Source organism: Passer montanus, unplaced genomic scaffold, assembly GCF_014805655.1.
Source record: "Passer montanus isolate IOZ18808 unplaced genomic scaffold, ASM1480565v1 scaffold167, whole genome shotgun sequence".
Classification (NCBI taxonomy): Eukaryota; Metazoa; Chordata; class Aves; order Passeriformes; family Passeridae; genus Passer; species Passer montanus.
The window spans coordinates 583654-611160 of NW_024363938.1; the positions used below are offsets into that span (position 1 = coordinate 583654).

General features: G+C 56.8%; 4 protein-coding genes across 5 annotated transcripts; all 4 read left to right on the forward strand.

The window, feature by feature from the left end:
• Nucleotides 1-308: 308 nt before the first annotated feature.
• Nucleotides 309-6216, forward strand: LOC120499700 (putative lysosomal acid lipase/cholesteryl ester hydrolase). The gene is made up of 9 exons (XM_039703705.1): nt 309-393; nt 861-1026; nt 1970-2168; nt 2376-2485; nt 2818-2954; nt 3342-3485; nt 4006-4077; nt 4656-4721; nt 5147-6216. Exons 1-9 carry the CDS (start codon nt 310-312, stop codon nt 5378-5380), a joined length of 1212 nt encoding a protein of 403 aa, XP_039559639.1. The 5' UTR covers nt 309; the 3' UTR covers nt 5381-6216.
• Nucleotides 6217-14252: 8036 nt separating this feature from the next.
• On the forward strand, nt 14253-20396 carry LOC120499697 (lipase member M-like). 2 transcript variants are annotated; one of them, XM_039703697.1, is made up of 9 exons: nt 14253-14357; nt 14907-15024; nt 15312-15510; nt 16284-16393; nt 16704-16849; nt 17836-17982; nt 18506-18577; nt 19679-19744; nt 19856-20396. In XM_039703697.1, exons 1-9 carry the CDS (start codon nt 14253-14255, stop codon nt 20087-20089), a joined length of 1197 nt encoding a protein of 398 aa, XP_039559631.1. In that variant the 3' UTR covers nt 20090-20396. The 2 variants fall into 2 exon arrangements, with proteins under 2 accessions (XP_039559631.1, XP_039559632.1); XM_039703698.1 differs by having other exon boundaries at nt 14334-14357; nt 17878-17982.
• A 1273-nt stretch (nt 20397-21669) lies between these two features.
• PAOX (polyamine oxidase) lies at nt 21670-23834 on the forward strand. The gene is made up of 6 exons (XM_039703675.1): nt 21670-22237; nt 22317-22516; nt 22731-22986; nt 23064-23176; nt 23250-23407; nt 23665-23834. Exons 1-6 carry the CDS (start codon nt 21762-21764, stop codon nt 23803-23805), a joined length of 1344 nt encoding a protein of 447 aa, XP_039559609.1. The 5' UTR covers nt 21670-21761; the 3' UTR covers nt 23806-23834.
• Nucleotides 23835-24188: 354 nt separating this feature from the next.
• On the forward strand, nt 24189-27030 carry MTG1 (mitochondrial ribosome associated GTPase 1). The gene is made up of 11 exons (XM_039703677.1): nt 24189-24335; nt 24418-24482; nt 24605-24709; nt 24792-24872; nt 24958-25014; nt 25649-25739; nt 25819-25880; nt 26002-26098; nt 26191-26272; nt 26351-26463; nt 26556-27030. Exons 1-11 carry the CDS (start codon nt 24221-24223, stop codon nt 26651-26653), a joined length of 966 nt encoding a protein of 321 aa, XP_039559611.1. The 5' UTR covers nt 24189-24220; the 3' UTR covers nt 26654-27030.
• Nucleotides 27031-27507: the final 477 nt, after the last annotated feature.

Genomic DNA, 27507 nt, shown 5'->3' on the forward strand with positions numbered 1-27507 from the left:
TCCTTGAAAACCAGGTTTGCCCAGGCATGTACAGATTTACCTGTACCTGTGCATGTTCCTGAATACAAGAGCCTGATGGAGAACATGGGATTAAAATGTGATGGAATTTGGACTCTGGCTTTGTTCAAGATTAGCAAAATGAGCCATTTTCACAATTAGAGGACTTCTGGTTTAGAATAATTTCACCCCATGGAGGGGCCAGGTTTATATTCTGGTGGAAGTGCAGTGTACATCAAGAGAACTCCCCCCAGCTTCTGCATCAGTTCTAGCAAAGTCTCTCACTGTTTTGACTGTGTTTTGCAGAGCACCATGATGTGGCTGTTCCTCACCATTTCTTGTTTCATGCTCGTTGCTGAAAAGTCAGAAGAGAACCCCGAGGTGTCCATGGATGTTGTAAGTCCATTCTTTTCCCGCTTGGTTGAGCAAGTTATCCACATGATCTGTGCAAGACCCACGGGCTCTGTGTGTCTTCACTGAGGATTGACACCAGGATTTTATGAGATATTTGTCTCCCTGCTCTTACATACAAGGAGATTTATGGGGGGGGGGAGGCTTCAATCCAAGTCAGCAGGTTTGGTCAGAACAGCCCTCTCAGGCTCAGAGTTTGGCTGTCTGTGCTGCCCTGCTCTTGACTGCAACACAAAAAGTGACAGTTCTTTGCCAGACCTGTCAAAAATTCTGGCTGGAGTCATGGCATCGCCCCGGCGTTGGTGGAAGGGACATTGGGAGGTCCTGAGCCCACCCTCCCCCTGGAGTCACCACCAGCACTCATGGCTTTGCCCAGCCAAGCCCTGCCACCCCTGAGGACAGAGACCCTCCCTCCCTGGGCACTGTCCCATGCTGTCCTTCCCTCCCCACAGGGCGAAATTGTGCGGTACCACGGGTACCCCTACGAGGAGCACGAGGTGGTGACACAGGATGGATATTACCTCACCCTGCAGAGGATCCCCCACGGCAGAGACAGCCCAGAGAGCTTCAGCCTCTCCCACAAGGCAGGGGCGCAGGCATCCAACATGTTCTGCCCTGGTAAGTGGCACAGGGAGCTCTGCCTGGCCCTGGCACCCTGAGGGCTTTGCTGGGCTGGAGCAGCCACGGCCAAGGCTACCTCACCTTGGGCTGGGTCCTCCAGGAGGCAGCTGTTCCTGTAGGAAAATCCAGGCAAACAGCCTCAGGAGCAGAAGAAATGCAGGTGCCCACCATGCTGACCTTGTTCTGAGAGGATTTGAGAGGAAGGAGGATGAATGGGGCAGAGAAATCTTGCCCCAGGTTTTACCTCAGCTCAAAACCAGAGTGGAGCAGGAAAAAGCCATCAGTCAGGAAAGGAAACCAAACCAGGTGGCCAATCCAATGCCATCTCACTATTTTGCATCCTTCCTGTGTCCAGTTCAGTGCCCTCTCACCATCTGGGGATCTTCCTGTTCTGCACTGAGCCCCCTGCTTCAAAGCAGTGCTGGGGTGATGCCCAGTTCTTGTCATGTACATGGCAAATAAATGTAAAAAACCCTCATATTTCCAGTCTCTGCCCTGGCCTTCTTCAAAAACACCTCCCCAGAGAGGCTGAGGACAGGGGACAGTGTCCCTGCCCTGGTGTCACCTCCCGGGGGGTGCTGCCAAAGCAATACCTGGATGTGAGGGATCGATTTTGCTCGTGGTCACAGAAAATGATTCCTCCTCTTCTTCCTCCAGCTCCAAAGGCCGTGGTCCTCCTGCAGCACGGCCTGGTGTTGGAGGGAAGCAACTGGGTCACCAACTTGCCCAACACCAGCCTGGGCTTCATCCTCGCCGACGCTGGCTATGACGTCTGGATCGGGAACAGCCGCGGGAACAGCTGGTCACGGAAACACCAGGAGTTTGAGTTCCATTTGCCCTGGTGTCACCTCCCAGGAGGTGCTGCCAAAGCAATACCTGGATGTGAGGGATCGATTTTGCTCGTGGTCACAGAAAATGATTCCTCCTCTTCTTCCTCCAGCTCCAAAGGCCGTGGTCCTCCTGCAGCACGGCCTGGTGTTGGAGGGAAGCAACTGGGTCACCAACTTGCCCAACACCAGCCTGGGCTTCATCCTCGCCGACGCTGGCTATGACGTCTGGATCGGGAACAGCCGCGGGAACAGCTGGTCACGGAAACACCAGGAGTTTGAGTTCCACCAGCAGGAATACTCAGCTTACAGGTATTTTCCATGAAACTGGAGGGTGGGCAGGTCCCTGGTACCCCCAGCAGCGTCTGCAGGCTGGAGGAGGGGTGCTCCTGGCAGTCACACCCTCTGCCAGTGGGCAGAAACTGGGTTGCTTGTTGCTGCCAAAGCTCTTGCCCACACCCAAGCAGCCGTGGCAAGGTCAGCAAGGGTGATTTTGTCATGTGCCTGTCTCCCCTGCAGCTTCCATGAGATGGCCATGTATGACCTTCCAGTGTCCATCAACTACATCCTGGAGAAAACGGGGCAGGAGCAGTTGTACTACGTGGCTTATTCCCAAGGCACCACCATAGGTACTGAGGAGGAGAGCAGGCCTGGCAGAGTCACATCAGCTGTGCACCCCCAGTCTGGGAGTGTTCCTAAAACCTTGGTCAGGGAGGGAAATGTCCAGGCATTCCCAAACCACAAAAGGGAAAAGAGCAGGTAATTGCTTTAGCAGAAGAGTTTTGAGCTCTGGCAGCCCCAAACCGAGTTTATCTCATGCTTATCTTATGCTGCCAGAGCCCGACCTGCTAGAGCCACCTCTGAGGGCCCTTCTGGTGGGCACACACACCTGGAAGTCAACAGCTGCCTCAGAAACAACAGGAACAACAGGGCAGGGTCTGCTTCCTTCTCCCTCACGCAGGTTTCATTGCCTTCTCATCCATTCCCGAACTGGATCGCAAAATCAAGATGTTCTTCGCCTTGGCTCCCATCACGGTGAACTCAAACATGAAGTCCCCCTTGGTGAGGGTGTTCGACCTCCCCGAGGTGCTGATTAAGGTGTGTCCTCACCACAGGAGAAGTGTGAGGGGGAGGAGGGGCTGGGAAGGTCACCTGAGACACGCGGGGCTTGTACATCACCTCCACCTCCCCGCTCTGGGAGTCTGTGTGTGTGCTGTGAGCCTGGAGGGCAGGAAAATCATCTTCCTGCCCAGCCTTAATCACAGAACTATTAACAGGAATTGGTTTGGGGTCCCTTCTCCCGGGAGAAACTTCTCCTAGGAAGGTCAGGGCTCTTCCAGGGCCGTGGCCTTTTCTGAAAAGCCAAAATGATGAAGGACAGCAAAGTTGTCAGCAACTTTCAGGGGTGAGCAAAGAGGTGGGGAGCACCTTGAGGCAAAAAAGAGCGTGATACACCCCACTGATACACCCCTCTGACTTCCACAGATCATTTTAGGACAGACAGTGGTCTTTGATAAGGGTGAGGTCCTGAAGCAAGTGATTTCCAGAATGTGCATCTACCCCATGCTGAAAACCGTGTGCTCTTTGGTCTTTTACCTGCCCGGCGGGTTTACCAACAGCTTGAACGTGGTATGTACACTGCAGCTTCCCTCGCAGGAGATCCACTTCCCTCTCAGGAGATCCATTTCCCTCTCAAGAGATCCACTTCCCTCTCAAAAGATCCATTTCCCTCTCAAGAGATGCACTTCCTCACTGTCCGAGCCCAAGCTCTCCATCTGCTTCCTTCACATGGCCTTCCACATCTTTGGCTGGTAGAAAAATTCAGGCTGGAGGCACCAGGGTGGGAGTATCTCAAGTAAAGCATAGGTGTATTCCTTATTATTCCAAGAAGGAAATGTATTAGGAACAACACAGAGAGCTACACGAGCTGAGCTTTGTCTTTGCAAAAGGATCCTGAGCACGGGGTATGGAGCCTTACTTTGCCTTGGGAACCAGGCAGGCTCCTGCCATGGGAATTGCCCAGCTTGCTGCAGGGGGCTCTGCAGCTCTGTGCGGGTGAGGCTGGTGTGGTTACTGAACAGGTTTGGTTTATTTCTGACGTGGATTTTTTGGGGGGCAGAGGATAAACCTCTCTGATGGTTTCTTGCAGAGCCGCATGGATGTCTACCTGGCCCGCTACCCTGACTCCACATCCCTAAAAAACATGTTGCACTGGCGCCAGGTAACACCACCTCGTGTTCTCCTCCCTCTGCTCAGGGGCTGGGCGCAATCCCCCACTGCTCCCCCTGCAGGGCCGTGTAAGGGAGAGGGAGGAAATCTGCCCTGAAACACCGCTGCAGATTAAGATATTTATTCCAACAAAAGAGGTCCTTGGGGCTTGTAGGAGGTGGAGGTGGAACAAAGGCTGGTGATAAACCAGGACAGGAGATGCCAGAGTCATCTGAGGGTCAGATGCCAAAAGGCTGAGGGTCAGTAAGACCACTAATGATACAAACTGAAAATGTTCTACTCATGTCCTTCTGCTGCTGGCACTGACCACAACACACAAAAAACTTGCCCAAAGGTATGATTCGTGTCTCCTTTGAGGCTCTTGGCTGTACACCAGGTTCTTCCCTGTGGGTTTCCTCACTGAGATCTTCCTGGGGCTGGGCCCTCCTCCCAAAATCCAGCACCAGGTGTAAAAAGGGGTTCCCTGAGCCTTGGTGGCAGGAGGGAACAGTGCAGTCCCCTGTCACCTGTTTTATCTTTGTTAGAGCCCCCTCCAATGCGTGGATAATAAACATAACTCTCCTTTTCCAGCTCTATCAGACAGGGGAATTCAAGCATTATGATTACGGCAGTGACAACATGCTTCATTACAACCAGGTAAGAGAGAGCCATGCTCAGAGGAGAAAAATAAATATTGCAATGAAAATATGGCAGTGGCTGAGACTGCATTTGGAGAATGGAGCAGCCTGGGCTAGTGGAAGGTGCCCCTGCCCACGCCAGGACAAGGTGATGTTTGAGGTCCATTCCAATCCAAACCATGCTATGATTCCATTAATTACATGGTAGTTGTGGAATTTGCTTTGTATGAGGAAGCAGGTTGGTAACTTTCTAATAAAAATAAGTGACTCAGTCACTCAGATGAGTTTTTGACCTTCTGGTGAAAAGAAGAAGAGCCCAAGGCACAGTGAGGCTCCCTGGTGATAGCTCCTCTTCTATCCCTTGGGATAAGGAAGAAATTCCAAGCAGCCACCAGATAGACTTTGAATTTTTGGCTTGCCCTTTACCTCCCTCCTGTCTTCCAGACCACTCCTCCCTTCTATGAGCTGGAGAACATGAAGACCCCTCTGGCTGCCTGGTATGGGGGCAAGGACTGGATTTCAGCCCCTGAGGATGTGAACATCACCCTGCCCCGTATCTCCAACGTGGCCTACAAAAAGTACATCCCCGAATTTGTGCACTTCGACTTCCTCTGGGGCCAGCAGGTCTACGAGCAGGTCTACAAAGAAATGCTTGACCTGATGGAGAAGGGCACCTAGAGCTGGAGCAGTGGCAGTGATTGTTGGATTCTCAATGACTTCTGGGGCTTCTTTCATCTTGGCGGGGGAAATGATTAAAAAAAAAAAAAAAGAAGAAGAAAAACTGGGGGGAAAAGCTCAATAAACTGCTACACTTGGTCTGGATTGATATTGCTCTGGCCAGGGAGGAAAACCAGGCAATCCAATGACTGGGGAAGCACTCTGGATTGAGGTTCTCTAGGGTGAGGTCCCTGCAGAAGTTGAGCACAGCCCTCACACCCTGAGTCTCCCACGTGCCTCCCTCACACCCAGTTCAGTGGAACTTGGCTCCTGGTGGCCACTGTGGACTCTGGGCTCCTTGAGCTTGGGTTCCCAGCTGCAAACATCTGGCCAGAAGCTCCGTGCCCTCCAGGATGCTGGTGTCCCACAGGAGCAGGTCTGCTGGGATGAAGCCACGTGGTGGATGGATCCTGCTCGATTCACCTTCTGGCATCACCTCCACACCAAGGATCTCAACATCCTGGCACTCAGTGCCTTCCTCCACAGCTGGCAGGAGCTGTAAACGTCCTGCCTGGTGACAGTGAAGAGTGCCCATAGGTTTGTATCCATGAGAACCTCCCACGTTACTAACAAAGGGGACATCTTTCTGAGATCCACGCTGATTTGGATAATCTTACTTATGCACAAAGGAGTTTCAATAAGCTCTAGCAGGAAACACCATTTTGCACCACTTTAAGCTATTCTGAGGCACAAACCCAGCTGCAAAAACCATCTTTTGCTGCCTCTCAGAGAGACAGAAGAAGAGTGTGGTGGAAAGCAGTAATGAGCCTAAATCTGTTTTCAGCTTCTGCATTAAATTGTTAATAATACCTTGATCAGAGGAGGAATGGTAAATTTGCCAGTTTGTGTAACTACCTTCTTAAAATATGCCTGGGAGCAAGCAAGGAAAAGGATAAGGTTCTCTTTCCACAAATACGTAATGATGAGGATGATGATGATGATAATAATAATTAATAATAATAAATTAGATAGAGTCTACTGGGTTCTGTGTGGTTGTACTGTTAACTAGAGGTTAAAACTCTGGAGAAATTGTCCCCTGGCAGGGGGGGCAGGCCCTGGCACAGGGTGCCCAGAGCAGCTGTGGCTGCTCCTGGATCCCTGGCAGTGCCCAAGGCCAGGTTGGATGGGGCTGGGAGCCACCTGGGACAGTGGAAGGGGGTGGCATGAGATGGGCTTTGAGGTCCCTTCCCACCCAAACCATTCCAGGGTTCTGTGGGTGTTTTCAGCACAGACCTTTTAGCAGGTGCAGGTGAGGGAGAGCTGCTTGCCCAATGCTCCTTGTGCTCAGGGATCATTTCCAGTGGCTGGTTGTGCTGGCAGATGCCCAGGGTGCCACCAGCATCTCCCTGCAGGGAAGGGGTGGGTGGTGAGGAGGGTATGGAGCCCAGCACAGCTGCTCTCCAGAGCCAGGCTGTGGGGTTTTAGCAGCTGAGTTTCATCCAGGTGTCTGGAGATGGTGGCACAGGGCTGGCTCTGCTCGAATTACCACCTGTAAAGTGTTTCACTTTCTACCCTCACTGACCACAACAGAAACAGGGCAGGGTGAGGCAATCCCAGGGCGCAGGAATGAGGCTATAGGTCAGATAGGATCTGCCTGGATTGCCAGTGATTAGCTGCCTCACTTAGGATATTTGTAATGACATCTTTTCCTCTGTGCTCACGGCAGGGCCGTGCCCTGGAGCAGCGCCTGACAGGACTGCACTGTGCTCATGCCATGGATGTCAATGAAAATGCAGGATGACTTCTCCACCTCGGAAAATAAACACACAGAGATGCTGGCCAGATGTTCCCCCTGCAAACTTCTGAAAAACTGGCAGGAAATCAGAATTACAGAATCCTTAAGAGACCCCCAAGGTCATGAAAGCCAACGATGCTCACCACCAAACCACACCTACCATTTATTCAAATTCAGTTTTAAAGCACTAACTTTTAACTTCTGAAAACTCATTTAAAGTGTACTAAACACTCATTAAAAGGGTTTAGTGTCTTTCTGTTCAGGTTATGAAGTTTCTGCCACTCCTGCAATTATCTGGTTCAGTGTTTGCAATGCATTATCTTCATTCTCCCCTGACAGAGCACTTTGGTGAAGTTCTGGCTCAATCAGGTTCTGGTACTTGCTTCCCCTCTGCTGTCAAAGGATCAATAATAAATTAAGAGGTGTGTTTTGGAAGCAAATTGACTTATGCCTGCAGAATAAATATTGTGAAATTCCATTTCCTGGGATGGCCATGGCAGGATTGGAGGCCTGGGTCTGTCAGGCAAGACAAACACCACCAGACAGGTTTGTGGTGATTGCACAGGCTATCACAGAATCATGGAATCATGGATGGTTTGAGTGGGAAGGGACCTCAAAGCCCATCTCATCACACCCCAAGGACACCTTCCACTGTCCCAGGCTGCTCCAAGCCCTGTCCAGCCTGGCCTTGGGCACTGCCAGGGATCCAGGGGCAGCCACAGCTGCTCTGGGCACCCTGTGCCAGGCCCTGCCCACCCTGCCAGGGAACAATTACTTCCACTATCCCATCCATCCCTGCCCTCTGGCATTGGGAAGCCATTCCCTGTGTCCTGTCCCTCCATCCCTTTTAAACAGTCTCTCTTCATGACTCTTATATCTCCTTCAGGCCCTGCAAGGCCACAATTTGGTCACCCCAAAGCTTCTCCTCTCCAGGTGAGCACCCCCAGCTGTCCCAGCCTTTCCTCCAGCAGAGCTGCTCCATCCCTCTGCTCATCCTGGTGCCTCTCCAGCAGATCAATGTCCCACCTACCTCAGCCCATGGTGACCCATGCAACCCCTCACCCTCAGGCAGCACAAAGCCTTCACCACCCTTTCCCCCTCCCTGTGTGGGCAAACCAGCCTCAGCCACACGTGGGGAGGATGTTGGTCACGGCCTCTGATTCCATTTTGTTGCAGGTGTGCTCACGCAGAGGGTGTCACATGAGGGCTCAGAGCTGTGTCACATCCCGCTCAGGGCACGGCAGTGTCACCCTGCTGGCTGAGCCACCCTCCTCAGCAGCACACAGGAGCCGTGGAGGGGCCACGGGGCCAGCCCCAGGCTGTGCCCACACTCAGAGCTGCTGAACACCCCTGGCACTGCCTCCTTCCCACAGGCACAGGCTTGAAGAGAAGCGCTGCTTCTGCAAGTCATCCAAGGGTTGCTCTGGTGGCTGCTTTAAGCAACGTGCTGGCTTGTGGGGTTATTTAGAAACTGATTTGTCCCAGAGTTAATCTAGGACAAGGTTTTCGTGGAGTTATGACAGATGGTGCGCTGCCTTTTCACATCTTTTTGATCCTTTACAGCCTGACATTGATTTCTGAGTAGATTCAGGGTTTCATTTGGTTGAAAACACTGTGCTTTCTTATTTCAGGAACTCACAGCAATTTCCATGTTATTTCCAATGTAATTTTCAAATTTGCTTTTGAGTTTGTTGGACGAAGCTCTGAGAGAGAGAGACTCTGGTTCTGAGACTTGCATTTTCATGTGATGGGACTTCAAGCAGGTGGGACTATAAGGCCATGGAAAGTTACAGTTAGCTGAAATCAAGATCAGATGTTATTTTCTCTAAAACTTCACAAACCAGTGTTGATCATGATGGTTCTTCCCCCAGGCAACCACTGACAGAACAAGAGGACACAGCCCTAAGCTGTGCCAGGGGAAGTTTAACTTAGACATCAGGAGCAAATCCTTCACTGAAAGAATGATTGGGCACTGGAATGGTCTGCCCAAGGAGGTGCTGGAGGGAGTCACCATCCCTGGACATCTTTAAAAGAGGACTGGATGTGGCACTCGATGCCATGGTTTAGTTGAGGAGGGGGTGTCAGGTCCTAGGGTGGATTTGATGATCTCCAAGGTCTTTTCCAACCAAGTTCATTCTGTGGTCCTGTGATCACCCCTGACCCTGTGTCCTGTGGGACATGTTCCTGCTCCTTCATGGCCCTGATCAGGGCTTTGGCAAAGCTGAGCCAGATCAGCTTTTTTCTCCACTATGCTGGAAAATAATCTCAAGAGCACTATGGCACCAAGTTTGAAAACTGCAGGTATTTGTTTACTGAGACATTTTGCTCAGGTTGTCCCAGGTCTGTTCAGCCACAAACCAAACTCTTTCAGCTGTAGAATACACTTTAAAGCCAGTTGTACAATGAAGGAGATCAGGGAAGAAGTACAAAACGTTCAGGGTTGTTCTGGGCTCTTCTGAACACAGGAACAGGGGAGGAATTGCCAGAGAAGAAACACCAGTGACCACATCTCCATTATTTCCCAACCCACCTTTATGCTTTTGTTTATTCCATTTCATTATAGAGAATGGAATGATTGCATGAACAACCCTAACAAGGTGTTGTGAAAAGATCAGCTGTTTCCTCAAGCTCCACTGTGCAACTCCAGCACGGGCAAAACCCCTACTGAATGTGTAAAAAGGAGATATCCCAGCCTAGCCAAAGGGACTTTAAACTAGGAGAAGCACAAGCAGATAAGGACTGCTTCCCTCATCAGGTTCTTTAACCTGAGCCACGTTCTCCAAGGTTACTGCAAGGGAGTTGTGTTTATCTGGCAGGAATTGCACAAGAGCTGGCATTCTCTTCTTGCCAATATCAGGGTGCTACTCCCTTTCCCAGCTCTGGATGCCAGGAGCAGGTGATTTGTGACTGCTTTACCCTCGTGCTTGGCAGGAGGCACCACCCTGGGCTCACAGCCTGGTGGAAAGCAGCAGCAGCAGCTGCAGGGAAGGTGGGCATGGACAGCCCAGGACAGGATTAACCCCAAGCCAGAGCTGAGGAACGTGCTGCTTGCACCACGGCGTGCCTCAGAGGAGGTGACTCAGCAGCAGCAGACCTGCACCTGAGGGACAGCAGTGGGGACACAGCTGATCCCACGGGCTGTATCCCTTCCTGTTGTGCCAGCAGCAGGTGGGGTTGCAGTCCTGTGATGTCTCAAATGAGAACATGAAAGGCATCCAGCAGCAATGCTGCCTAATGTCTGTGAAGTGTGAAGCTAACAAGCAACACACCACACCAGAAGATGTAACTTTTGATCCTTAAAGGGCCCCAGAGGCCAAGAAAAATCCGGGGTTTGGGGGTCAGGCAGAGCCCAGGATGACTCGTTGGCTGGAAACCTTGGCCTTCCATGTCACACCTTGACCAGCCCAGCTGGACACACATCCCTCTGGGAATGTGGGATCCCAGAGTGGTTTGGGTTGGAAGAGGCCTCAGACATCACCTCATTCCACCCCCTGCCAAGGCAGGGACACCTTCCACTGTCCCAGGCTGCTCCAAGCCCTGTCCAGCCTGGCCTTGGGCACTGCCAGGGATCCAGGGGCAGCCACAGCTGCTCTGGGCCCCCTGTGCCAGGGCCTGCCCACCCTGCCAGGGAACAATTCCTTGCAATATCCCATCTAAACACAACCTCCTTCAAGTCCTCAAAGGTCTTCATTCCTCCCTTTGACTAAGCCACACAAGAGTTCCTCAGTAAAAATACAGCAGCTTTTTTTTTTTTTAGAACCTTCTGTCCTTCCACCACAGGTGGAATAACCCCAGGCGCTGAATCACTCACCTCAGCACTGACACAGTGCTCCCATGGCCTCATTCCACAGCCTGAGGATGTCAGAGAAGTCTCTGCTGCCTTTCCAACCTCTACTACTATTAATTTATCACTACTATCACTACTACTTAGTACCTCCACTAGAGAACAAGGAGTGAAGTTAGAAGGCAGCAGCGTGGGCAGCAGGGGAGGGGGGATTCTGCCCCTCTGCCCCACTCAGGTGAGACCCCACCTGTGCCCAGTCCTGGTGCTCCCAACATAAGGAGGGATGGAACTGCTGGAGCAGGTCCATGGAGCTGCTGAGGGGTCTGGAGCATCTTCCCTGTGGAGCCAGGCTGGGAGAGCTGGGAATGCTCAGCCTGGAGAAGGGAAGGGTGTGTGGAGACCTCACAGCTCCTTCCAGGGCCTGAATGGACACAGGAGAGCTGGAGAGGGACCCTGCATCGGGAAAGATGCAGATCTGTCCCTGGAGTGACACGACACAGGGAATGGGTTCAAACTGCCAGAGGGCAGGGATGGATGGGATTTTGGGAAGGAATTGTTCCCTGGCAGGGTGGGCAGGCCCTGGCACAGGGTGCCCAGAGCAGCTGTGGCTGCCCCTGGATCCCTGGCAGTGCCCAAGGCCAGGCTGGACAGGGCTTGGAGCAGCCTGGGACAGTGGAAGGTGTCCCTGCCATGGCAGAGGTGGAATGAGCTGAGCTTTAAGGTCCTTCCAACCTACATCCCACGACTCTCTGACTCTTTGCAGTGGGATTTTAGTGCTCACAGGCAAGGGAAGACATTTCCAGGAGCCCAGATCAGGCAGAGGGGAGGTAAGGAAGGAGTGAAGGTTGTGGCCAGGCCTGCCATAAGGAGGAAGGCACCCGCAGAGCCCCTTTGTGCCAGCAGCTGTGGCAGCCAGAGGAAACTTCAGCGCAGCGATGGAGCAAGGTGGTTTGTGTTTCACAACCCACATTCCCTGCCTCGGGAGGCAGCCTGACCCACAGCCAGGGAAGGCACACACCAGCAGAGCCAGCCACAGGCTCGGGCTCCCAGGTGGCTACCAGGGCAGGGAAAGGTGTGGGCTGGCAGTCACGGGCTGCAGGTGGGGTGCAAACACCTTGGCACTGGCAATTCCTGTGGCTTTGGCCGAGCAGGGGTGTTGCACCAGCTCTGCCCCACACCTCTGGCTGCTGGTGACACCTCCAGCCTGGTGCTTTCCCAGAGAGCCCTGCAGAGCTTTTGTGAATTGCCCCTTGATAACACAACACTCTTGGACCTTACTGTCACTTCTCATGAGGAATGGGATGCCCAAGTGTCTCCCATCCAGGCAGTGAGGCCTGGCCTGTCCTTGGGGTGTCCTTGGGGAGCTCAGCATGCTGCTGAGGCTTTGGAAAGGTGGGAGTGATGCCTTAAGAATGATGCCTTAAGTTTTAACTTTTATATTTTTCAGATTCTGTTCTGCTTTGGTGTGTAGTTCTGAGCTTCACATTAAGGCATGGTGAGCTCCCTGCACAGAGTAGGTGACAAAACAATTCCTGCTCCAGCTGGGGACCAAGGACAAATGATCCAAATTTCAGGCCCAAGAGCACAAACAACGGTGAATTGAAGAGAGAAAAACAAGAAGGATGGGACTTCATAACCTGAAGGTATAATTAGACAATTAACTCCAATATGCAAATGGAGCAGAACTGATCAAAGTGATAGATCCTGTGACCTGGTGTCCATTTTGTGACCATTTTGGTTCATCCTGGGTGCAGCCCTGGCTGGGCTCTTGTGCTGCCCAAGGTGGATCCATGGAGGCCTTTTAATAAATCCCTGCTTTATTCTTTAACTCTGTCCAGCCTCTGTTCTAGGTCAGCTTCTCAAGACATCACTTCAGACCAAGCTTTTTTGTTACCCCAGGAACTCTTCTAAATGACCCTAGGAGATAGGAAATTACCCTGAGAGTTAGGAAATGACCCTTTACAAAGAAAAGCTGTTAGTTTTTTGTTTTGTTTTGCCTTTTTTTTTTTTTTTTTTTACCCTGGCTTGTTGGCTTTTTTCTTTTCCACCCTGGCTATCAAGAGCTTAAGGTGCAGCTCCATAGCTGGAATTCCTCAGCACACCAACCCGGCTGCCTCTGCAAAACCGCAATCCTCGGCAAGCACGAAAGCCACGTGGAGCCTCCCATGAAGGGAGGTGCCACAGGAGCCATCAGCACCCACCTGTTAATTGGAGCACACGTGAACAGCAAGTGCCAGCGTGGCTGGGCTCTGACACAGCGTGGTCCTTTTAACTCTGGTGATGACAGAGCCACTGGCCCTGCCACCACCAGCCTGCTCAGACGTGCCACTGGGCTCTGCCTGGTAACGTGTTTCCCTCCGTGTCCTTCAGATTTGTGTCCTTTTGGAGCTGCCCCAACAGGGGGGAAAAGCATCGCTCGATCTTTTTTTTATTTTTGGTCTTAACTGGCACCGTGGTGACACCACAGGTAGGTTTGCTGGGAGTGTTTCAGAGGGTAGGAAAGTCTCGTGGTGTGGGAGCAGAAGGAGGGAGGCAGGGAGTAATTCACAGTTCATGCTGCTGGGCTGAAGTTAGGCTCTAACTTTTGAGAGCCTGGCAAAACATTAGAAATCATATGTAATGTTAAGTGTGTGCATTAAAAATAGGCCTCTGCTCAGCCCAGGAGAATTTGAGGTGATCAGAAAGGTTTCTGTTTCTTTTTCAGGCTACACTTATTTAACCAATAGCCTTCCTGTGAGGCTGTACCAGTTTCAGCTCATAGGATCCTTCTGTTTACAGTGGGTTTTGAGTAGAAAAGCTAATCAATAGAGAAACACGAAAAGTATAGACATAGTCATAGCCCAGCCCTACTAAACATGTTCTTTCCATAGCATAAACTCCCCCTTTAGGTTAATTTCCTCTCTGAGACAACTGGCCCAGTCTGGGATTGTCCCAGTATTGCTTTAGTTCTTGTTTTGCACAGCTGGTTCTCTTCTTCTTGCCATTAAAAACATTAAAAAGGCTCCTGCCTACTACCAGATCCTGTCTGTACAATATAAAAATTATCATGTGGACTGCAAAGAAAATTGAAACTGGGAATCCCTCCACTTTCCCAGCCCAGAAAATGATAGGTGATCTTCAGATATGTGAGGAACTTAACACATCCCAACCAAGTAGGAACATTCACATCAATTCCAGTAACAATAACAATCAACAATAATTACAACAACAGCATCCGTGTTACCGGTTTCGCTGTTGCCATTCCTGCTGTTGCTATTATTGCTGTCATTATCATCATTTGTTGCTGTCACTATTATTATTTACACAGGCACACGATGTGGCTGCTCATTGCAATCCTGCTCCTCGTACAAGCACCCACGAGCTCCGAAGGTGCCACCAAGCAGAAGAAGGCTCTAAACCCCGAGGCTCTCATGAACGTTGTAAGCCAGGAGAACTTTGAATTTCCTGTCTGAAGGCTTGGGCACGTTCAGCTGGAGGAGAGAGAGGCTTGGAGAGGGCTGGTGTTGTTGAGCTGCTGCGATATGATGCTGCCTCCACGCCATCATTAACAAGCTCCTCCTCCCAGCAGAATTAAGCTCAATTACCAGCAGGGCAGTTAGAGATGGGGATAATCCCACACTGGATTTGATCAGGTGTCTCCCCAGAGGGTAGAAATTTGTGCATGGCTCCTCTCCTTCAGCAGCAGCAAAGCACTCAGGGCCATGTCCAGGTGAGCCCTGCGAGGCTCTGAAGCTGGGTTATGAGATAAAATTGCTGCATTTAATCTTTCCTGCCAATCTCATAACAAAGCAACCTGTGGGCAGGACCACAGCTGGATTTGCTCAGTCTGTGGAGTTTTCAGCATAAATAAAGCTCAGGCAGAGCCTCTGGAGCCCTGCAATGGATCCTGTGGGGTTTATCCCAGTGCCCTTCCAGTCAGCCCAGGAGGGCAGGTTCCATGTTTCCCACCTGGGTTTTTCTTCCCCCAGAGCCAAATCATCTGCCACAGAGGGTACCCCAGTGAGGAGTATGAAGTGCTGACTCGTGATGGCTACTACATCCACCTGAACAGAATTCCTCATGGAAGAGAAAAGCCTAAGAACAGAGGTACAGCTCTATTTCACTCAGAGCCAGCCAAAAAAAAGCCCTGAACATCAGCAGGGGAATGGATGAACCTGGACAGGCAGGGGAATAGTCATTGTTAAAGCAAAAATACAGAATCTGTGGGATTTCTCCAATTTACACTCAAAGCTGGAGCACCAGAAGACATTGTCAAAATGCACATTCTGCACGTCCTCTGGCAGTGCAAGGCAGAGGCTTTACTGGCCTTAATTCGGGGTGAGTGAATAGAGAGAATGTGGCTCAATGAAATGTGCTGTTTCTTTTGCACCCAGGGGCCAAGCCAGTCGTGTTTCTCCAGCATGGGATATTTGGAGAAGGCAGCCACTGGGTGGAAAATCTGGCTAACAACAGCCTTGGCTTCATACTAGCAGACTCTGGCTACGATGTGTGGCTGGCAAACAGCCGGGGGACCAGCTGGTCCCGGAGACACCAGCACCTTTCAGCTGACCAGGTGGAATTCTGGGATTTCAGGTGGGCTGGAGCGCGTTACCAAAGCCTGGCCATGCTCTCTGCCTGTCACCAGGCTCTAGGCAGAGGTGGGTGCCTCTGAGCAGGTGTGTCAGAGCACCTAATCCCTGGCAGAGCCTTCCCCAGGGAGGATGGAGGGGCATGAGCAGACCTGCCTGCTGACACGGTGCCAGCACCTCCCTGCAGCTGCCGAGAGCACGGGGCACTGCCACCTGCGTGGGGACACACAGAGACATCAGCCCTGTCTCAGAGGCCTCCACTGAGCTGTCCACAAGTGTCATTGCCACCTCCCCTGCTCCCAGACCTTGTTGCCATTTGTCCCCCTTTTTTAAGCTGCTACTGCCTCTCCAGAGCTGATCCCCAGAGCAGAATCCCCATGCTCATAAAGAGGCTTTTAGAAAAACCTCACATGGCAGGTGTGCCTTTCACCACCTCCCACCAACAGGCACACGGGCAGGAGCCAGTGCTCCATTCCCCTGGGGAAAAGAGCATGCCAGGGAGCAGAGCTGGTGCTGTGATCCTGGTGGGAGCCAGCTCTGGCTCTGCACAGAGGCTGGCTATGGCACTGGAATGTTGGCCAGGCTCTGCACAGTCTGTTTACTGCTCACCACCGTGGGAGGACTAAGCCCTTTCAGGGGAGGATGATGCCATGGTAGGAGGGATCCATGCCAGGAATTTTCCCCTGGAAAATCAGCCCTGGATGTGGAGCTGGGCCACGCAAGGCAGCTCAGGGGAAGCTGCTGCCTCACAACCAACATCCCCCTCCTGTGCTGCAGCTTCCATGAGATGGCAATGTTCGACCTCCCGGCCGCCATCGACTTTGTGCTGCAGAAAACGGGGCAGAAGCAGCTCCACTACGTTGGCTACTCCCAGGGCTGCTCAGTTGGTGAGTTCCAAAGGGTCACCCACCACCTTGACTCGAAAAAATCCATTTTGGTGTTTTTGTCAGCAGAAAACAGAGGGCTCCCCTCCTTGTGGGCTTAAAAACCACTGAAGTGCCTGATCAGCCAAGGGAATAAAGGTGTTGCCTTCCTTTGGGAATCTCTTGCACCAACATTTAGCAGGAAGGCGACAGGAGATCTCAGATTTCCAAGCGGAGATAATCAATTAAACAGAGCTGGGTCCAAGTGAGCCCTCAGATTAAGCACCTGAGGAAAAATGGAGCAAGTCTGAGGTTGTTTTTTCTGTTTTCTCAGCGTTTATTGCATTTTCATCCATGCCCGAACTGGCTCAGAAAGTCAAAATGTTTTTTGCCCTGGCTCCAGTAGTGTCACTCAAGCACACCAAAAGTCCATTCATGAAGATGCAGCTCCTTGTGGACAACAAGCTCAAGATGATTCCGGTAAGGGATTACTCCACGCCCTTCTGCCCCAAAACTGACTGGTTCTAGGGAAGGGATCATGCCCAGACACAGCCCCTGGGGCTCTCTGATGCAGCAGAAAACAGTTAATTCCTGATGATTTATTAGCACAGACACAATTCAGGCACACGTACAGTCCTGGATGGCCCTGTTGAGTGCGTGTCTTCTTTCCATCTGTAGGATAAACATGGTCTTTATACAGGAAAAAAATCACATGGGACTCCATTTTCTTCATGGTGGGAAAAGCCCCTTCTTTAGTTACACAACTCCTTTTTAAACAGTTTTACAGACCTCATGTGTGACTCCAATTGGTTAGCAGCTTTCTTGCCAATTACTTCATTGGTAATTAACAAGCTGTTACCCTGTATTGATTGGTCACTCAAACCCCCGGTGTGTACATGCAGGAAAAGTTGTTTGTGAGAGGTAATTTTAATTTTAATATCTAATGGTGTAAAAACAGTTTATACAGGTGCTGGCTGTTCTTTACCCAGTGACAGATTGTTACGTTAAGGAACTGCTCACCCCAGGATTGCTTTCATGTGGGAGCTTGCAAAGGGCTAGCTTGACTTAGTAGAAATGACTACTAAAAGTCATGCTCTATAAAGCCAGAGCAGGCTTGGTTTTGTAAGGCTTTTCTTTATAATTTTTCTACCTTACTGCAACAGGGGCACTTGTAGTGCCCCTAGTCCAAACACCTGGAGAAGAGCATCCTTGCCATGTTGATTCCATGAAAAACAGACCCTGTGCTTGGGGGAGGTGGGAGGAAAGAGAGTTGAGAACACTGATTTCCCTGCTGTGTGTTCAGTCAGCACCAACTCCTGCTGTCCACATCCCTGTGGGGCAGGAGGGCAGGGGAGGCTTGACTGCTGGGTATTCCCTTCACTGCCTGGCTGGTGGGACAGCCCAGGGCTGGGCTGCCGGGAGGGGACAGCAGGGAACCCCCTCGGTGTGGCCCTTTGCCCCCGCAGGCGCTGCTGGGCAGAACGGACGCGTCCCTGCGCATCAGGAAGCTGTGGCGCTTCCTCCCGGAGCTGTGCAGGCACACGCTGCTGCACAGGCCCTGTGCCAGCCTCTTCTTCCTGCTGGGCGGCTACAACGAGAAGAACCTCAACATGGTGGGTGTGCCACTCCAGTGGGGACAGGGCTGCTGCCGTGCCACCCGCCCTGCCCGGCCTGCTGCAGCCACTCGCCCCCAGTGCTTGCAGCAAGCAGACCCTGCATGGGCAACACGTGTCCCTCTGCCACATGCTTTTCCTCCTGGGACAGGAAAAGTCCCCCAGGCTCTGCTGGGTAAATGTCAGTGGCCAGGTGGGCCCTGCCAGCACCTCTGAATGAGGGGTGCCTGTCACTGCCACCACCCTGGGGTGCAGTTTCTGTGACCCACCTGCTGAAGCAGCCTCAGGTGACCTCAGGCAGTCACTGAGGCCTTGCTAAGGTGTCTCACAGAGCTCATCCTTCATCCCCAGCACTCTCCTCCCCATGCTGCCTCACAGCAATTGGTTTTTAATGAAAATTATATTCCTGAGGCTGGTCCAGGCAGTGTGATTCAGCAGTGGCTGCTCTGGGAAACACCTGGCAGCTGCCACTGCACTCCCATCCGCTGGAAAGTACCTAAAGCTGGGATTTGTTTCCTTGCAGACACGGCTGGACGTGTACACATCCCACTATCCAGATGGCACCTCTGTCAAAAACATCATCCACTGGGCCCAGGTAGGATCCCTGACACATGGATGCTTCACCCCTGGGGTGGTCCCTGCACTGAGAGCCAGGGCAGCCACAAGAGCTCAGGGCTCTCAAACATTGGGAAAGTAAAGGCAAGAAATTAGAAGAGGTGCTGGGTGCAGGATGAGCTGCCCTGGTGCCTCTGGGGACCAGGGACACTGCAGTCTGTGTCCTGGGTTGGGCCAGGCAGGACAAGGGACACGATGGGGAGGCCACAGATGGATGCTGGATCCCCCAGGAGTCACCAAGGCAGAACTTGAGGACATCGTGGTGCTGATGGGAACTGGATGAGGAGGAAAATGGGGAGCCAACAACATCTCCCCCTGTCCAAAGGGGTGCTGGACACCCTGGAGATGGACTCTGCAGCTTCAGCACTGGCCCTGCTGGAAGTGGGGTCAGGCTGGAGACCCCACCTATGTGCATCCTTGCAGAGCCAAATTATTGGAAATGGAAGGGGGAAAAGGGCAATCAGGTTGTTGAAGGAGCTGCAGCAGCAGCCTGCACACACAGCTGGTGGTGAGCAGGATTTCAGAGGGAAGAGTGTGGCACCTGGGCAGCCAAGGGGTCACGTGGAGCACCTTAGTTTGTCACCCCATAGATAGGGACAGGCATGGAGCCAGACGTCAAAAAGCCACCCTGTTAAAAAAGTGGAATGCCATCTCCTCCTGCAATGTCCCACGGGTGAGGACACCAACATCTCTCCTTGTCCTGCCTGTCCCCAGCCAGATGGCAGGTTGGAGATGGGCACATGGAGGGCGGGGACTTACACAAACCCTTTCTGAGCACCCTCTCATGATGGGTGCCTCAAAGGGGCGGGAGATGTGAGACTCACACAGAAGCAAATCCATCCTCCCACAGCAGATCCATCCTCTCCCAGCAGGTCCATCCTCCCACAGCAGATCCATCCTCTCACAGCAGGTCCATCCTCTCACAGAAAGTCCATCCTCTCACAGAAAGTCCATCCTCTGACAGCAGGTCCATCCTCTGACAGCAGGCCCATCCTCTGATAGCAGGTCCATCCTCTCACAGCAGGTCCATCCTCTCACAGCAGGTCCATCCTCTCACAGCAGGTCCATCCTCTCTTCCCAGGTGATAAAATCCGGAGAATTCAAAGCCTTTGACTACGGCAGCGAGAACGCAGCTAAGTACCACCAGGTAGGAGCTGCCTGGCAGTGCTAGCAGCTGGAGAAGCTGGGGGTCAGTCCAGGGTGGTGCAGGGACAGAATGGCTTCCTTGAGCACCTGAGAGCCCCCCGTGTGCCCCCAGGACACACCGCCCTTGTACCGCGTGGAGGAGATGCCGGTGCCCACGGCGGTGTGGTCGGGAGGGCAGGACTGGGCAGCTGACTGGAGGGACGTGCTGCAGCTGCTGCCCCGCATCAGCCACCTCGTCACCTACACCCACATCCCCGACTGGAACCACTGGGACTTTGTCTGGGGCCTGGATGCCCCTGGGCGCCTCTACAGCAGCATCCTGAGGCTGATGGAGGGGTCCCGGTAGAGCGGCGGCTCCCGGGGGAGTGCTGGTGGCCTGGCCCCTGTCCCTCAGCTGAGACAGCCCCAGGAGAGGGTGGGACACTCCCTGCTGTCCCCTCCTTCCTGCTGGCCTGACACGCTTGTGGTGATGGTGCTTTCCCCGCGTCCCTTGGTTGTTGGGGTCTGTCCTTCTTGCCTGGGAGCTCCGCTGGCACCGTGCTGGGAGGGCAGCACCGGGCTCGGCCGAGGCACCGGAGCAGGCAGGAGCCACCAGCCCTGCTGGGAGAGCCCCAACACGCTGGCGTTGACCCAGGGACACACGGGGACCCTGCCATGACCCCAGAGTGGCTGCTCAGTGGGTTGTGAGGAGCGGGAGGCAGCTGGGCCTGGTGAGTCTGGCTGTGGGGGGACAGGCGGAGAGCAGCCCCCAGCCGTGGCACTCAAAGGAATGCAGGGGATGCATGAGACCAAACCCTCCTTGGCAGCAGCCACAGGAGATGCAGCGAGATGTTCTGGCCCCAGATTGCAGCCTAGGGGGCTCAGGTTGGATTTGGAGAATCCTTTTCCCCAAGACAAGTCCCCAGGAAGTGGAAGGTCTCCATCTGTCCCAAGGCAGGCAGCTGCCTGCATTATTTGGGCAGGAGCTCAGGGACCAGGGGTCCCCGGGAAAGGCTGCTCAGCACTGAGACACTGGGAATGATCATCCCTGTGACTGGTGTCCCCAAATGGCCTGGGCTGGGCTGCAGGGCCACCGTCCCCCCAGGAAGCTGCTGCCAGGCTGATGTCCCCAGCCCATCCCACCTTGCTGCTTGCTGCAAACCCGGAGATGGGGAAAATCCCTCCTAAATAAATACTCAAAGAGGGTTTCAGGAGCCTGTGCTTTGACACCCCCAGCTCTTCCTTGCATGGGAATATTTTCTGGGGAGCTGGCAGGGCCAGCAGGGACACAGGGCCAGCTGGTAGAGCTGGGTGGCACCATGGGTTCTCAAAGGGTCCCAGCTGGGAGCATCCCAGTACATCCATTACCCTACCCCACCCCTGAGCAGGGGGCAGGAACTCTTGCTGGCAAAAAAAAAATCAAAAAAACAAACAAACAAATCAAAAAACAGCCTTGGGAGTGGAGAGTTTTATTGTATTGAAGGTTTGGGAATCACGGGTGGGCAGGAGCGCTGGCACTGGCCCTTGGGGCAGCTCTGCTGGGATGTGTGCGGCGGCACCGCGGGGCGATGGGCACCCACTGCTCCCCCACCTTGCCAGGCTGGCCGGCCCCGTCTAAGGTGGACGAGCGGGAGCAGAATGGGAGAGCAGGAGGGTGGGGAGGTGGTCCCAGGGCTGCCCCTATTCCAGAAGGATCCCCTCTCCCCCCCGGCCTCCCCTGCCCTCCATGGGCGCAGGCAGCTGCTTCCTCACCCACCGGGACCCACGGACACCCATCCGTGCCTCCCTCCATCGCTCCCTGCCCGCTTCCCTCCGGGCCGGGCTCGGGCGCTCCAGGGGCGGTGCCGTTGGCGGCGGGCGGTGCCGGCGGCGGCGGAGGGCGGTACCGGCCGGCGCGGGCGACCATGGAGGGCAGCGGGGGGTCGGCGATCGGGGTTCGCCCCGGGGGCGCGGGGGTCCCGCTGCGCCCCCAGGGCTCCTCCGCGGGCACGGCTCGGCGTGACCCGCTCTCCCTCCCGGCAGCGTCGGGGCTGGCGGAGATGGGGGCACACTGGATCCACGGCCCCTCGCCGGGGAATCCCGTGTTCTGCCTGGCCTCCCGCTACGGCCTGCTGGGCCCGGAGGCCGCCCGCGAGGAGAACCAGCAGGTGGAGGCGGGGGGCCACCCCCCGATGCCGTCCGTCACCTACGGCAGCTCGGGGAAGGTGCTGAACCCCAAGGCAGTGCGCGAAGCCCGCGACCTCTTCTACGCCCTCCTGGCCTCCACCCGCGCTTTCCAGGGCTCCAAGGAGCCTCCGTGGCCCAGCGTGGGCCAGTACGTGCGGGCAGAGATCGCCCGGACGGTGCCCACCATGGCGGGCGGCCAGGAGGATGCCCGGCGGCTGCAGCTGGCCGTGCTCGCCGCCTGCCTCAAGCTGGAGTGCTGCATCAGCGGGACGCACAGCATGGACCTGGTGGGCCTGGAGCCCTTCGGGGAGTACGTGTCGCTGCCCGGCCTGGACTGCACCTTCCCAGGGTAAGCGCGGGGCTCCGGAGCGGCGCACGGAGGAGCGTGCCGGGGGCCGCCCCGTCCCCAGCCGTGACTCCTCCCGCAGAGGCTACAGCAGCTTGGCCGAGCGCCTGCTCTCGGATCTGCCCGAGGGCACCGTGCTGTTCAACAAGGCGGTGAGGACCATCCACTGGCAAGGGTCCTTCCGAGAGGAAGGGGACGATGGCAGGGTGTTCCCCGTGCGGGTGGAGTGCGAGGACGGAGACGTCTTCCTTGCCGACCACGTCATCGTCACTGTCCCGCTGGGTGAGGACACCAACACCTTCCCCTGCCCTGCCCTTGCCCTCCCACCAGCTGGCACGGTTGGAGACGGGCAAGTGGAGGGCAGGGATTGCCTAAACCCCTTCCCAGCCTCCCCTCTCCCACTGGGAAGAGGTTGGGAAGGGGTTTGGGGAGGTCAGAGCATCTCAGACGCCATTTAGGAGCCCGGCTGAGAGCCTGCCCAAACTCGTGGCCGCAGGTTTCCTCAAGGAGCGCCACCAGGAGTTCTTCCAGCCCCCCCTTCCCGAGCGGAAAGCACGGGCCGTTCGCAGCCTGGGCTTCGGCACCAACAACAAGATCTTCCTGGAGTTCGAGCAGCCCTTCTGGGAGCCCGAGCAGCAGCTCCTGGAAGTGGTGTGGGAGGACGAGTCGCCGCTGGAGGAGCCCGACGCTGACCTGGAGGCCAACTGGTTCAAGAAGCTCATCGGATTCGTGGTGCTGCAGCCGCCAGAGCAGTAGGTGCCCGGGGATTCGGGGCGTGCTGGTGGGCACGGGGAGGGGCAGAGCTCTCAGCGCCGCCTTCCCGCCCCAGGCACGGCCACGTCCTGTGCGGCTTCATCGCGGGGAAGGAGTCGGAGCACATGGAGACGCTGAGCGACGCCGAGGTGCTGAGCGCCATGACCCGCGTGCTGCGCACGATGACAGGTGCCCGCCCCGCCCTCCCTCCCCGCCGGTGCCCCGGGCATCTCCCGGTGCTAGCCCCGAGCCCCGTCCGCAGGGAACCCCGACCTGCCCGCGCCCCGGAGCGTGCTCCGCTCCCGCTGGCACAGCGCTCCCTACACCCGCGGCTCCTACAGCTACGTGGCCGTCGGCAGCTCGGGGGACGACATCGATGTGCTGGCACAGCCCCTGCCCGAGGACCCCCGCGACCCCCGGGTGAGGGCTCAGCCCCAGGGGGGGACGGACAGACGGATGGCGGTGGGGACAGGGAGGTGGCGCTGCTGACCCTCCACGGGGAGGGGGCATTCCCGCAAAATCCTGGACAGGCGGCTCCTCCCCGCCTGCTGGGGGCGCGGGCCGGGTGCCTGGGGAAGGGAAAGTGCCCGGGTTGGGTTTTACAGCGGTCGTGCCCCGCGGGGCGAGGCTGCCCCAGCCCGGCCCGGCCGCTGCGCTCACCCCCCGCCTCTCCGCAGCCCCTGCAGCTCCTCTTCGCCGGCGAGGCCACGCACCGCACCTTCTACTCCACCACCCACGGGGCGCTGCTCTCGGGGTGGCGGGAGGCCGAGCGGCTCAACCAGCTCTTCCAGGCGCCCGTGCCCGCGCCTCAGTCGTGAGGCAGCGAAATAAACCGCGGTGCTTTGCCCTCCGCTCTCCTTTATTGAGACACCTCCGCGCCGGCGGCTGCCTCCTCTGCGTGGCGTGGCGTGGCGGGGCGGGCTGCGCGGTGCGTTTAATACCAGTTGGTGCTGGAGATGGTGTAGCGGGGGTCGTCCAGCGGGTCCTGCGTCGGGCCCGGCCGCGGGGCAGCCTCCGGGCCGGGCGGGCGAGGGGGTTGAGGCTCAGAAGCGGCGGCACGGGGAGTGCCGGGGGGCGTGCCGGGGCCCGCGGGGGGCACGCCGTGAGCCCCGGCACTCCCAGTGCCGCCGGGAGGTGCGGCCGAGCCCCGCTGCGGCCCCGGTGGCGGCGGCGGCTCCGCCATGGCTGTGGCTGAGGCGGCTTCCGGTCGCGCGGGAAGTGACGCGGGCAGCCATGCGGGTGTGGGCCGCGCTGAGGGCGGCGGGGACGGGCCCGGCCGCGTTCCGGGAGCGCTTCGAGTTCGGCGGCCGCGATGTGGCCTCGTGGTTCCCGCGGCACATGGCGAAAGGTGAGGGGCGGCAGCGCGGCGGGTCGAGCTGCCCGCCGCGGCCGCCGAGCGCTCACCGCGCGCCGCGCTGTGTGTGCTGCAGGCCTGCGGCAGATGCGGCTGGCGCTGCGCCGCGCCGACTGCCTGGTGGAGGTGCACGACGCTCGAATATCCTCCACGGCTGCCGGGGAACCCTTCCCTTGTCCCTCCAGAGCGCCCTTGCCCCTCTGCACCTCCCCTCCGTCCCCCTCCCGCTACGCTGTTGCAGTCAGTGTCCTTAGCGCAGCCACATCCCGCTGTCGGGCCGTAACCCCGCGCTGCAGGAGGCGCTGGGCATCCGCCCCCACGTCCTGGTGCTGAACAAGATGGATCTGGCTGATCCCCGGCGGCAGCCGGTGAGCGCCGGGGCAGGGCCGGGCGGGGGCAGCGGCGGTGTCACCCGCAGGTGACAGCGGTGCCTCTTCCCGTGCCCTGCAGGCGGTTCTGGAGCAGCTGAGGCAGCAGGGATGCTCGCACGTCGTCTTCACTGACTGCCAGCACGATGTCAACGTCAAGAAGGTAGTGGGGCAGCAGCCCAGCCCTGCTCCCCGGTGAGCTCCCAGCCCCTTGGAGAGCCCTCGGTGACAGCCCTGTCCCTCTGCAGGTTGTCCCCGTGGTTGCCAGGCTGGTGGCCGATGGCCCACGCTACCACAGGGCCGAGGTGAGGCACTGCACAGGGGTCACAGAATGTCCTGGGTTGGAGGGGACCCACAAAGAGCATCCAGACCCCACACAGGCACCCCAACAATCCCACCCTGGGCATCCCTGGAGCAGTGTCCAAACCCTCCTGGAGCTCTGGCAGCCTCAGGGCTGTGCCCATTCCCTGGGGACCCTGGGCAGTGCCCAGCACCCTCTGAGGGAAGCACCTTTCCCTGATCTCCAACCTGGCCCAGCTCCAGCCATTCCCTGGCCCTGTCCCTGTCACAGAGCAGAGCTCAGGGCTGCCCTGGGGAGGAGCTGCAGCCCCTGGTGAGGTCTGACCTGCTCCAGTTTGTTTGGGAACAAACCAAATTCCCTCAGCCAGCCCCCGTGTGACCCTCCAGACCCTTCCCCATCCTTCTGTCCCTCCTTAGGACACTCCCTGGCAGCTTCACATCTCATTTATATTGTGGTGCCCCAAAACTGCCCCCAGTGCAGGAGCTGAGGGTGACCCCCCTCTCCAGCCACGGCACAAGGCTGCTCCCACGTGTGCCAGAAGTGCCTGGCAGGGCAAACACTGGGATGTTTCCCTGTGCCAGCTGCACGGGGGTGGTTGGTGACCAGCTGCTCCTTGCCCGTGTCCCCCTGGCTTGCAGAGCTGCGAGCACAACATCCTGGTGATCGGCGTGCCCAACGTGGGCAAGTCCTCGCTCATCAACTCCCTGCGGAGGCTGCACCTCAAGAAGGGTACTCCTGCAGGGTGCCAGGGCTCGGGGAGCAGCGGACATGGTGTCACCTGTGTCCCTGAGCGTGTCTGTGCCCCCAGGCAGCGCCACCGCGGTGGGGGGCGAGCCAGGCATCACCAAGGCAGTGCTCTCCAGGATCCAGGTACTGTCCTGCCTCCAGGCTGGTCTTGGAGGGTTGCTCATGTCCCCTTTGCAGCAAGAGCTTGACTCAAGCTCGGCGCGTGGCTCGTTAGCCGCGTGGCACTAATTGGCAGTGCTGGCAGGTGTGTGAGCAGCCCCGCATGTACCTGGTGGACACCCCCGGCGTGCTGCCCCCCCGCCTGGGGGACGTGGAGACGGGCATGAAGTTGGCACTGTGTGGTGAGCCAGAGCTGGGGTCACACAGCCCTGGAAGGAGGCTTGGCCAGGGCCCAGCAGGGCTCAGGGAAGCTGGGGTTGACCCTCTTTTCCAGGAGCCATCCATGACCACCTGGTGGGGGAGGACATCATGGCCGACTACCTGCTGTACACGCTGAACAAGCAGCAGCAGTTCAGGTGGGAGAAGCACCCGCGGAGGGTGGTGGAGATGCCGTGCCCAGGGGTTGTGGGGGTGTGAGCCGTGTCCTCTGGCAGGTACGTGCAGCACTACGGGCTGGGCCAGCCCTGCGACCGCATCGAGGCCCTGCTCAAGCACGTGGCCCTCAGCCAGGGCCGCACGCAGAAGGTGAAGGTGCTCACGGGCACAGGTGGGTGATCCGGGGTGCAGGGACGGGAGTGTTGGGGATCCCAGGGCAGCTCCAGGCTGTGCTGACACTCCTGTATCCACTGCCACCTCCAGGGAATGTCAACATGATGATGCTCAACTACCCAGCTGCTGCCTACGAGTTCCTGCGGGACTTCCGAGCAGGGCGCCTGGGCAGGGTGACACTGGACTGACACCTGTCACTGGCCAGGCACTGCCGGCAGCCCTGGGGACTGGGGACACCTCGGCAGGGAGCTGTGGGGTGTGATTAAAGCCCTCTGCCAGCGCTGTCCCCGGATTTGGGCAAGAGGCCGGAGGGACAGGATGCCCTGTGGTGTCGCTGTTGCGATGCTCGCATGGAGAGCTGTGCCCGCCCCGGAGAGCCCGGGGCAGGGCTGGTGCCTCCGGCTGGCACCTGGAAGCTGCCAGGGAGCCGCTTCCTCGCCAGGGAGCTGTTTCCTCCCTGGGTTTGGCCTGCTGTGGAGCTTCCATCCCGAAATAAAGCTTGTGTGGGCAGGGGCCGGGCGCTGGCCATCCCAGGGTCCCGCCCCTCGCCCCGCATCCAGCCACACCTTCTTTCGCCCAATTTTATTGCCGCCTCCTCGGCCTCCGGACACGGCGAGGCCACGGACGGGGGCGCGGTGCAGAGGGTGCCCGAGCCGGCGGGGTTCGGCTCGGTGCGGAGGGGTGGTGCTGGAGGGTCTTCCGCGGGGGTCCTGCCCCGCCGGCGGTGGGTGGCCATCGCCCCGGGAGCCGCTGCTCGCCCGGGGCATGGGGCTCAGCCCCGTGCGGGGCGGCCGGTCCTCGCGGCGTCCTGGGTGCACCGGGCACAGTCAGGTCCCCCGAAATCCATCAGCGGCGGAGGAGGGCGGCCAGCGGGCAGAGCCAGGGCAGCGCCCGGCTCGGCGGGGTCCCGGCGGGCGCGGCGGAGGTCCAGGCGCTGGCGGCCGCCGTCCAGTTGCCGTCGCGGTACTCGACGCCGTCTGCCGCTTGCAGCTCTCCGGACAGCCGGGCCCGGCGCAGAGCCGCCCCCGCCGCCACGCCGGCC